Genomic DNA, 12,517 nt, shown 5'->3' on the forward strand with positions numbered 1-12,517 from the left:
ACATGCGATGTGTGTGTAGCAGGCAATGTGTGCATCATGCATTGTGTGTGTGTAACATGCAATGTGTGTGTAACATGCAATTTGTATGTGTAGCAGGCAATGTGTGTAACATGCAATGTGTGTGTGTAACATGCAATGTGTGTGTGTAGCAGGCAACGTGTGTAACATGCAGTGTGTGTGTCATGCAGTGTGTGTGTATATCATGCAATGTATGTGTGTAACAGGCAATGTGTGTAACATGCGATGTGTGTGTGTAACATGCGATGTGTGTGTAAGCAGGCAATGTGTGTAACATGAAATGTGCATGTATAAGATGCAGGGTGGGTTTCTAGCATGGCGTATGAGTGTGTCTATGTGTGTAACATACTTTATCTGTGTGGCTAGCATGGTGTGCATTTTCTAACATAAGATGTGTGTGTTTGTGTACCTCTGAGTGTGTGTAACATGGAGTGTGTGTGTGTGTATCATCTACATTTAAAAATGCTGTCAGTGCAGATGAGAGTCCATGGGGTAAACACGGCGGCAATCTTCCAACAAAATCCAAACACTCCTACATTGTGTGACGGGATCGTTTATGCCAGAGGAAAAATCAGCATTCTCAACAGGGCTTGTAAGCAGGACATGAGCGGCCAACAACAGGAAACGGGATAGGGACAGAGAGATCCTATTAGTGATCGTTCTACCCCTATCATTCTTTGCCTGTGTAAACAAGACCCAAATGACTTGAACATAGTTAATCGACGCTCGTTTAATGGTCTGAAACCGGCTCGTATAAATGCACCATAAATGTTTCTGTACATTGGAGCAATATGTTATCATTTGGGGCCTCGTTTTTAATTTTTCCCAGAGTTCCACTTTGTGTAAACTCGGGCCTGGTCGGACTTAAATATTTCAATAAGTGAGAACAGAGTTGCAGTCACCTCTGGTGCACCTGCCTTACCCACTGGGAGGGGACATTTCTATCCCCCACTTATTGCATTTGGGTCCATGAGGTGTTCATGGGCCTTTTTTGGCTAAAGTATGGTGTATGGGAGTACTTTCTGACAGGCACTGTAAAGCCTCTCTTGCAGAACTCTCGAGCAGTCACCGTATATGTGTACAGCCTCTGGCACGCTGTATATGAAGCGAATGCCAGCAGTGAATATGTCACATGGAGATGCGCCCCTGCGTCATCCAACTGGAGGACAGTCTCCTAAACTGTGCTGACGGTAAGGAGGTGGCTGAGTACCTTGTCCCACCCCTGTACATACATGTAATAACACAGATCCTGTACTCACCTTCAGAAACTGTGGAGTGACGAGACGGACTGTAGCTACAAGACAGATCTGCTCTTCCGTGGCTGACCGGAACGCCCTTGCAACAGCTGACTCAAAGCCATTATATGACGACGTAGGCACTGTAATACACGCAGACAGGGGCCACATCAGCACATTGTAAGATTAGAGTTTTTGACTGATCAGAACACAATTATCCATCTGTCAGCAAGTCAGCTGAACGCATAACATGACGTGATCTTATCATAGCGGCAGAGTTACTGCACTTAAAACATTCACCAAAGAAATGGATAACTGAAAGCTGCGACTCTGGGGAACTACTATTCCTATTCACAGACACAAAAGACATATACTCTGCTGGACTGGTATATATATATATATATATATATATATATATATATATATATATATATATATATATATATATATATATACATATATATATATATATATATATATATATACATACAGTTTGGACACACCTTCTCATTTAAAGATTTTTCTGCATTTTCATGACTGAGAAAATTGTACATTCACACTGAAGGCATCAAAACTATGAATTACCACATGTGGAATTATATACTTAACAAAAAAGTGTGAAACAACTGAAAATACGTCTTATATTCTAGGTTCTTCAAAGTAGCCACCTTTTGCTTTGATGACTGCTTTGCATACTCTTGGCATTCTCTTGATGAGCTTCAAGAGGTAGTCACCGGAAATGGTCTTCCAACAATCTTGAAGGAGTTCCCAGAGATGCTTAGCACTTGTTGGCCCTTTTGCCTTCACTCTGCGGTCCAGCTCAATAGCATGCCGCTGCAAGATGCTGACTTTGTGCAGCAGGCCTTCATGGTAAAATAGCTGCTAGGAAACCACTGCTAAGGACAGGCAACAAGCAGAAGAGACTTGTTTGGGCTAAAGAACACAAGGAATGGACATTAGACCAGTGGAAATCTGTGCTTTGGTCTGATGAGTCCAAATTTGAGATCTTTGGTTCCAACCACCGTGTCTTTGTGCGACGCAGAAAAGGTGAACGGATGGACTCTACATGCCTGGTTCTCACCGTGAAGCATGGAGGAGGAGGTGTGATGGTGTGGGGGGGCTTTGCTGGTGACACGGTTGGGGATTTATTCAAAATTGAAGGCATACTGAACCAGCATGGCTACCACAGCATCTTGCAGCGGCATGCTATTCCATCCGGTTTGCGTTTAGTTTGACCATCATTTATTTTTCAACAGGACAATGACCCCAAACACACCTCCAGGCTTTGTAAGGGCTATTTGACCAAGAAGGAGAGTGATGGGATGCTACACCAGATGACCTGGCCTCCACAGTCACCAAACCTGAACCCAATCGAGATGGTTTGGGGTGAGCTGGACCGCAGAGTGAAGGCAAAAGGGCCAACAAGTGCTAAGCATCTCTGGGAACTCCTTCAAGATTGTTGGAAGACCATTTCCGGTGACTACCTCTTGAAGCTCATTAAAAGAATGCCAAGAGTGTGCAAAGCAGTCATCAAAGCAAAAGGTGGCTACTTTGAAGAACCTAGAATATAAGACATATTTTCAGTTGTTTCACACTTTTTTGTTAAGTATATAATTCCACATGTGTTAATTCATAGTTTTGATGCCTTCAGTGTGAATGTACAATTTTCACAGTCATGAAAATACAGAAAAATCTTTAAATGAGAAGGTGTGTCCAAACTTTTGGTCTGTACAGTATATATGTATAAATGTATATTTACAGTATATATATATATATATATATATATATATATATATATATATTGATATATGAAGTACACATCATAAAAGATGGCTCAAAAGAAGACTCTTTATTGGGCCTAGTGCCACCAGCACTGCACACTGGAGGTATGTAGTGAGTCATTCCTTTTGAGTTCTGCAAATGTCCCTGTAAAACATTTCTGTCAGAACATCTTAACTTGCAATGTCAACCTCAGCTTTTTCCATACCCAGCTAGACGAGTATGATTAGGAGCCCCCATCTCCTGTTACTGACACACATGAAAATAGTGATCTGTGTCAGGAAAAGTGTCAGTGTCTGAATATTCCAAGTATATTTCTACATAAAAACTTTTGCTTTAATCAATACATAACAATAACCATTATGTGAGAAGGGAACCTGTCATCTGAATCATAATTTGGGTAACGTGAATTCATCTTACTGCGTTACTGCAGCTCTATATGTCTCACTATGAAATGCTGCGGCGTTCTAGAGGAAACACTCTGAGAAGTAGGCTGGGGGCTCTGCTGCTCAGATGACTCCTCCAAGGGGCCGCTCCCCACTGACTGCTCCCGGCCTGCTCCTCTAATCTGACAGGTCTCTCCCTGTGTATATATAGGGAACGACCTGTCAGTCAAAGGTGTAAGTGCATGGGAAAGCTGCAGAGGAACGGCTTCAAACTAGTCAAGCGAGACACTTAGTCCCCAGCTTTTCAAAGTAGATTTTCTCAGAAATGCCGCAGTGTTTCAAAGTAAAATATACAGTGCTGCAATAAGTGAGCTAGCTGGGCTCATGCTGCTTGTGGTTCAGGCACCATGAATCACATATCAGGTTCCCTTTAAAACCATTATTTCCATAATGACTGGGTGGAAGGTGTTCCATGGTACACACACGCCAACGTGCCCACACAAACACATGGTATAAACACACACACACATACACACTAACTTCATGGTATACACACACTAAATTTATTGTATACACACACAGGCTCCATGGTATACACACAGACTCACTCCATGATATGCACACAGACACATGAACTACATGATATACACAAACTCACTTCATGATATACAAACAGACTCACTCCATGATATACACATAGACACATGAACTACATGGTATACACACACACATGAACTACATGGTATATACACATACACACACACTTCATGGTATACACACAGACTCACTCCATGATATACATACACATTTCATGGTGTACACATACACGCACTCCATGGTATACACACACATACATTCACTTCATGGTATACGTACATATATTCCATAGTATACACACACACACACACACATACACTTGATGATATACTCACACATACGCACTCCATGGTATATACACATACGTACTCTATGATGTATATACACACTCCATGATGCATACACTTCCTGGTATACACACACTCCATTTGGTGTACACACGCACATTGTATGTGTATCTGTGCACAGATATAATGTGTTACACATAAACATCCTTCATGCTACACACACTATGCTAGAAACACACTGCATGTTACACACACACACACACAATCACATCCAAAAAGGCTTCAATTCACATTTCAACTGCATAAAGACTCTTATAGCATTAACATCTCCCCCTTCTCCAAAAAAAAGGTTGGGAAGTCATGCATTTTTTCCCAAAGCTGCGGGTCACCTTACACCACTCATCTCCGGATATGTCAAGAGTAAGGGTAAGGGAGGACATGAGTATCTGCACATTTGGCTTTGTAGCACTAAATAATGATTCGACGCAAAAAAAACTGTGAAATATATCTAACTGTCAAATATATTTTACATTATTATCCCAACTACTGTCAACAGTGAGAATAAAACATCAGAAAGGCAAATAAGGGGTCTTATAATGAGATGTTTTCCATTCATGTTGAATTAGCACAATAGCAGCATTACTCACGCTGGCATACGACATAGTGACATATTAGTCACCGCTATAATGCGCAGCAGCTAATTAACACGTTGAATATGTATAGATGGTATAAGAGCTCCGGCATAAGGTTAATTGGAAGACACTTGTACTTTATTATATTACAGAAGGTTACAGGGACGCTGTTATCCGTGCTGCTTATTGCAATTATGTGTTCATGTAGTTGGATTTAACAGGCTATTCACTGACGCCAACAAAAGACGCACTTCTACATATAAAGTAAGATGATTTCTAGCATATTGATCCAGTATGTCAAGAAGGAGAACAATCCTGTCGCCACAAAAATAAGAAGACAGAGTAACTACTATACGCTCTAAAGAGTCATGCTACAATGTTAGCCTCTAGGTGGCGCTGTCTGCAGGACTATTTGTATCTAAATGTGTGTCCTGCTTCTGATTAAAAAATTACTCACCAATAACATAAAATAGAAGATGGTGATACCGGTGCAAATATACTGCTATTTACCCCTGCAGGTACAAGATGCAAGCACAAATGTACAACAGAGGAGAGAAAGGACTTCCCATGTGACCAACAAAATAATGTCAATGAGAAATAAAAGCTTAATAACACAATAGATCCACATTATACACATAGTGAGTCACCACATACAAAACAGCCACAAAATTACAAAATGATTAAGAAAATAAGAAATGATAACATTTTAGGCTTCATTGGTATTGAAAGGAACCTGTCAAAAATGTTTAATTGTCCCCAAACTATTAATATGGGTGTTTAGCCCTTTAACAGATAAGCCAGACAATGCCTTTATAACCTCAAACCACTGCTTTAGCAGTGAGAAATTGCGCTTTGAAGTTCAGTTTGGACGTGCGTTGGGGCGTGACGATGCACTTACAGCTTCTCAGTCTCTGCTGTGTTCCTGAACTGGAAGCACGCACCGCAAGCTGATTGACAGGTCAGTGTCCGTGTACTAGGGCAAATGAACTGTCAATCAGCCAGGGTAGGGTGCTGATAATTCAGGAAACCAGCAGAGGCTGAGGAGCTGTAAGTGCGCCGTCACCCCCCAATGCACTGGATACCAGCAGAGGCTGAGGAGCTGTAAGTGTGTCGTCACCCCAGAATGCGCTGGAAACCACCAGAGGCTGAGGAGCTGTAAGTGCGTCGTCACATCCCAAAGCACTGGAAACCATCAGAGGCTGAGGAGCTGTAAGTGCGTCGTCACATCCCAATGCACTGGAAACCATCAGAGGCTGAGGAGCTGTAAGTGCGTCATCACATCCCAATGCACTGGAAACCACCAGAGGCTGAGGAGCTGTAAGTGCGTCGTCACCCCCCAGTGTACTGGAAACTAGCAGAGGCTTAGGAGCTGTAAGTGCGCCGTCACACCCCAATGCACTTCAGGATTGAACTTTAAACCATAATTTCTCGCTGCTGAATCAGCACTTTAAGGTCATAAAGGGATCAACTGCCTTATATTTTTTATATTAATGGTTTTGGGGGTACAATTTTTTCACAGGTTCCCTTTAACCTTTTAGACATATATAGTTGTCAACTCTACCAGATCTTCTGAGTCTCCTAGGCTGTAAGGAAGCAGGGATTATGTAAACCCTTCCCAAAAGTGAGCCTTCCAGGGCAGAACTGGAGCTACTGGGAGAGGTGATGGTGGTACCTATGCTGGCCAATGTGAACATGCCGATAAAGCAGGAGCAAGTTTGCCACATCTGTTTGTAACGCCCACGACCAGCTACATGGAAAACACTAGTGATGAAGCCAAAAGAGGTAAATAAGAGCTTCACCTCTGCTACATCTTTACAGCAAAGTATCGTCTGTTGTAAGGACAGAATACTAACCCCTGGGGAGTAGAGATGTTCATGGCAATACCCCATACTTATCAGAAAATAGAAATGCATGCTGTGTATGTTCATTTGATACAAGAATCAATACCTTACATAGATAACCCCAAATATAATTTTACATACTCACCATGGGTAAAAAACTTAAAATCTACAACAAATTTGACATATTCATAAGTTGGAGGCTCGTTTGGGTCCAGACTTCCTCTTGCTAAATGACAACAAAACTCCACTTGTTTATCATCTGAAAATGGAAATGTAACAGGAGAGAATGAGAATAAATCGTCATTTGCGAAACAATGTAATATCTGTTCATTGTTTTGTGCCGCTAATTACATTTAAGCCAATTTCCCACTTCATAAAACTGTGAAATAATACATTGTTCTTACATATATGCTGTTTGGTGCCACACTTAGATTTTACTGGGAAGTAAATGTAATGAACCAAAGGGTTTGTATGATTTAATATGGTGTAAGTTTACAGCCTCGTAAAGACGAGCTCCAGAAATGTTCCCATCACTGGCCCTCACCTCTTCAGATTGGATAAAACATCATAAATTCTTATTAAGCTTCAGACTCAATGGTTTGTTTCTACATTTTATTACATTGTTGTTTTGTCTTTTTTACAATGTAACATATGGACCCAAAAAAAGAAAAAACAAACAAAAAGTAAAATGATTTAAAGGTAGGGGTTAAGAAAAGGGCCATCGCTGATTTACAGACATGCTTCACATTGAGGGTATTGGCTTCACATTTACTGCATATTGTCAGTACATATATCAGCAGTTTGTTCCATGTAACGTTGATACCAGTCATGCAGCCTGCTCACAGTAACACGAGCAACATATGGCTTTGCATTGTTGGGTTGAAAAGCGACTCCTGGGACACTTTAGAGAATTGGCCTTACTACTGGTTCCAAGACCATATAATGTAATGCCGATCCATTATTGTACCTGGAATGAAGACCATAAGAGTCCTGCTAAAGTACATGATGCCACCTCACACCATCATCCCAGGAGTAGGACCAGCGTGAGGTTCCCTCGTGAAGACCTCTTCATTGACCTTAAACCACTGTTCTCAAAGGATATCATGGTACAGACCACGATGACAATGGAAGCTGGTATGAAGGTCTATCCTCTTCAGTGATGAAATCTACTTTTAACTTGGACACAGTGATGTCAAATATTGGTTTGGAGACCATGTGGGCAACTATGTGAAGATGCCTTAACAAGGGAGCATGACACCTGTCCTGCTCCCTGGATTATGGTGAGGGGGTGGCACAGTGTACAGTACCTGGACCTCTCTAGTCTTCATCCCAGGTAAACAACTTGGCATTACATTAATTTGGTTGTGGAACCAGTGGAAAGACTTTTACTCCAAAGTGTCCCAGGAGCAGTTTTCAACACAAAAATGCTTAGCTGGATGTTGCTTGTGCTACTGTGATTAGCCTGCATGGTCGAAATGTTGCTATCATGGCCTGTAGCGTCTTCTGACTTGTCTTTCATTGAGGACATCTGGAACGTCATTGTTCGACAAATACAAAGGGAGCTGCCAGAAGTGGATCTTGATGATTTTCGTGCCAAAGTGTGTAGGCGCATGTATTTCCATGCGTGGTGCTCATAATCGATACTGAATAAATTGAGATGTTTTGAAAATGTTGTTTCCATTTTTTCATCACTTGCAGATCATTAACCAGTCATTTAATGTGGAGACTTTATAGTTCCATGACTTTTCACTTCTGGTATTTCAATTTCAATGCAATGTACATGTCTAAGTATATATACAGGTGCATCTCACTAAATTAGAACATCATCAAAAAGTTAATTTATTTCAGTTCTTCAATAGAAAAAGTGAAACTCATATATTATATAGAGTCATTACAAACAGAGTGATCTATTTCAAGTGTTTATTTCTATTAATGTTGATGATTATGGCTTACAGCCAATGAAAACACAAAAGTCATTATCTCAGTAAATTAGAATACTTTATAACAACAGCTTGAAAAATGTTTATAAAATCCAAAATGTTGTCCTACTGAAATGTATGCTCAGTACTTGGTCGGGGCTCCTTTTGCATCAATTACTGCATCAATGCGGCGTGGCATGGAGGCGATCAGCCTGTGGCACTGCTGAGGTGTTATGGAAGCCCAGGTTGCTTTAATAGCAGCCTTCAGCTCATCTGCATTGTTGGGTCTGGTGTCTCTCCTCTTCCTCTTGACAATACCCCATAGTTTCTCTATGGGGTTAAGGTCAGGCGAGTTTTCTGGCCAATCAAGCACAGTGATACTGTTGTTTTTAAACCAGGTATTGGTATTTTTGGCAGTGTGGACAGGTGCCAAGTCCTGCTGGAGAATGACATTTCCATCTCCAAAAAGCTTGTCGGCAGAGGGAAGCATGAAGTGCTCTAAAATTTCCTGGTAGACGGCTGCGCTGACTTTGGTCTTGATAAAACACAGTGGACCTACACCAGCAGATGACATGGCTCCCCAAACCATTACTGATTGTGGAAACTTCACACCAGGCCTCAAGCAGCTTGGATTGTGGCCCCTCCACTCTTCCTCCAGACTCTGGGACCTTGATTTCCAAATGAAAATTGGAACTCGGGGACCTTGTGGAGTGTCTCAACGACTACCTTCTGGACATCTGTCAAGTCAGCAGTCTTCCCCATGATTGTGGAGCCTACTGAAAAAGACTAAGGGAGGGACCTTTTTAAATGCTTAGGAAGCCTTTGCAGTTGTTTTTTGTTAATTATTTTAATTTACTGAGATAATGACTTTTGTGTTTTCATTGGCTGTAAGCCATAATCATCATCATTACCAGAAATAAACACTTGAAATAGATCACTCTCTTTGTAATTACTATTTATAATATGAGTTTCACTTTTTGTATTGAAGACCTGAAATAAATTAACTTTTTGATGATATTCTAATTTAGTGAGATGCACCTGTATACTGTATATATTGCTGGAGTAGAGAGAAAAGAGATGACTTCATGGCTTCAGTACTGGGTGCTAGTGCCTATAACTTAGGTTATATTTCAGTTCCATGAATAGGTGTCTGAAGGCTGTCTATCTAATGATGTATACTTTGTTTTCTAAGCACTTATGAAGAAATTAGGGACTCTTTCTTATCCTCCACGCCGCTCTCATTGCACATGCTGGTACATCAGACATGTTGCTGTGGAAGTGAACCCATCGTGCTGTAGCAATGATTGACAGCGGTCCCTGACTAGTCCACTACCTGCAGGCGTGCACATATATAGTGTTAAGGTATAATACAAGGACCATTTAAATCGGTATTCGGGGCCTGATAAATGCTCCTGCTCTCTAAGGTATTCCATTTTATTTCTTTTTAAATTCGCCATACGGTTCCAAGGATATGGCTTTTTTTAGTTAGTGTGCCCAATATGCTAATTGTAATGGTGTTTCCAAGGGGGCGGTGCTCTCAGAATAATTATGCAGAGAAGTCTAAAGACACGCCCCTGAGAATCCTATGAGCAATGTCTTCATGGTAATGGCTATAACAATTAGCATATTTGGTGAACAAAATAAAAGACCCATATGTCCTTATGGCAGAATATAAAAAAACAACGGGATTCTCAGAGGAGCAGTGGGAATAAAATAAAAGTGTAAATTCTGTTCACTTTTGACCTGGTGACACGTCCTCTTTAAGAATATAATGTATCATGTATAAAAGTAGGCGATCATCATAGTATATATCATATCATAATCTAGTTGGAGATTTACTTACTGTTAAAAAATTCTGGAGTGACCGGTTCCGTCATAAGTATATGAGGCGCCAGCATCTTATACACTTCACCATGTTCACGTTCCGGCAGAAAGTTCAATATATTTTGGTCCACCAAATCTGACTGGTACAAAAAGATGCTTTGTCATGTTCAGTAACATGAAGATCTGTCACTATGGAGTACAGGTAAGGCTACATACAAAATAGGTGAAGCGTCTTCAGCATCAGCTTCACATGATGGTGCACTAAACTACATGATTTTGAGATCCAAAGCCAATGGCAAAGACCAATTGTGGCTCTGGAGGATCAGTGCAGCCATGTAGCCCATACATTTGAATATCAGCGGCAGTGGCCACTTCTGACAAAATGTGGGCCACCTCCAACCCCCCAAATGGTAATAATTAACAACCATGGAGTTTTAGCCGATTGCTAGTGACTCTTCATATAGTCAAGGCACTGTCCACATGGGGCATCTCCTTTAAAGGAGTTTACCTGTTTTAACGATTTATAGCCAATAGGCTCAGTAATGTACTGTATAAATAAAAAAAACTGAGTTTTACTCACCCTCCCCAGGTCCGGTCCTGCATCTCTGTTGCTGCTCCAGCCTCTAAACGGCTGTAGGGGTGAACTCACGTCGACACTCAGTGAGCTCAGAGGCTCTTGTCATCTAAATTGGCAGAGCCCAGGAGCTCAGTGGTTGGCTGCAGCACTGTAGACGTGATGTCACCAGTGCAGCTGATCAACAAAGATCAGAGCAGCAGCAGAGAGACAGCGCTGGACCTGGGGAGGGCAAATAAAGATTAGGGTTTTTTTTACACATTACTAGGGTTAGTAGAAATCGGATAACTCCTTAATATTGAAATAATATATGAAATGAGAATTACTTGCAATGTAACTCCAATGATCTATTAGTTGAATGGGTTCTCTGACAACTTAATACATTTTTTTCTCTGAATGAATGGCTTTAAAATAAATAACAGAGACATACCCACTCTTCAGCACCCCCGCGGATTCAGCACAGTCTACGCTACTCTCAGAATCAATGTCTGTTTAGTTCAGAAGTTATCAGGACCGCTGCAGCCCGTGATTGGCTACTGCAGTCAAGTGACTAGAGGATCTTTCTCTAGTCACCTGACCGCTGCAGCCCATCACAGGCTGCAGCGGTCTTGGAAACTTGTGAACTGAACAGACATTGGGTCTAGAGCTTGCACAGACCTCCATAGTGGCCTGCGCCTGATCTGCAGACGTGCTGAATGATGTCAATGCCTCTATTTATTATTTTTAAACCATTCATGCCTAGAAAAAAATATTCAAGTGAGGTCGACCCCTTTAAACACTTAAAAAAATGAGAATTTGAAATGAAAATTGGCAAAGGATCCATCTATCTATCTATGTATCTATCTATCTACCTATCTATCTACTTTTTATAACCTATATACCTTAGGACTATATTCTACTATATGACTTGATAAAAGACATAACTTACCGGTAAATGACCAAGAAGAGACGAAACACTGTCGGAGACATATATTATCATGCCGTCTGTGGTCAGCGCAATTAGAAACCCATCCAGAGCCTGACAAATAGAAACACAAATTCAATTTACATGTTAAATCAAACTGCACATTGATTTTTTAGAAACTTCCAAGAGTTACTATAGATAGACCATAAAGGCGGAAATACAATTTATTTTTATCTAAGGTTATTTTTAGACAAGGCAAAAAATTAGCCCGGAGCCGTCACTGAATCACCCGGAATTAATTTTGCATATATTCTGTATGTTAGAGACGAGGAAACAGTCCTCACCGGTGCGGTGTCTTCTACAGTATTATGTAGGACGAGCAGCTTAATATCAATATTGTCAGATTCAGAAGATTCTAATTGTCAGCTCGATATCACATTGTACATATACAAAAAGCCGGTGTCACAGCAGTCGCATCATCCTAATTATCTGATCTGTACCACTATATATTTTTATCATCA

At 40.9% G+C, this 12,517-nt stretch overlaps 1 protein-coding gene across 3 annotated transcripts in view; it reads right to left on the reverse strand.

The window, feature by feature from the left end:
- LOC141154787 (neuronal PAS domain-containing protein 2-like) overlaps positions 1-12,517 on the reverse strand; it is a 212,568-nt gene that overhangs the window by 41,438 nt on the left and 158,613 nt on the right. For all 3 annotated transcript variants that reach the window (XM_073641197.1, XM_073641198.1, XM_073641196.1), the window contains exons 6-9: positions 12,021-12,110; positions 10,538-10,658; positions 6,921-7,034; positions 1,278-1,396 (exon numbers count right to left, since the gene is read on the reverse strand). In XM_073641197.1, coding sequence (XP_073497298.1) covers positions 1,278-1,396; positions 6,921-7,034; positions 10,538-10,658; positions 12,021-12,110 — 444 coding nt within the window. The remainder of the gene's footprint in view (positions 1-1,277; positions 1,397-6,920; positions 7,035-10,537; positions 10,659-12,020; positions 12,111-12,517) is intronic.

This window comes from Phyllobates terribilis, unplaced genomic scaffold, assembly GCF_046119375.1.
Source record: "Phyllobates terribilis strain yellow unplaced genomic scaffold, ASM4611937v1 Scaffold_7__3_contigs__length_470593459, whole genome shotgun sequence".
NCBI classification, from domain to species: Eukaryota; Metazoa; Chordata; class Amphibia; order Anura; family Dendrobatidae; genus Phyllobates; species Phyllobates terribilis.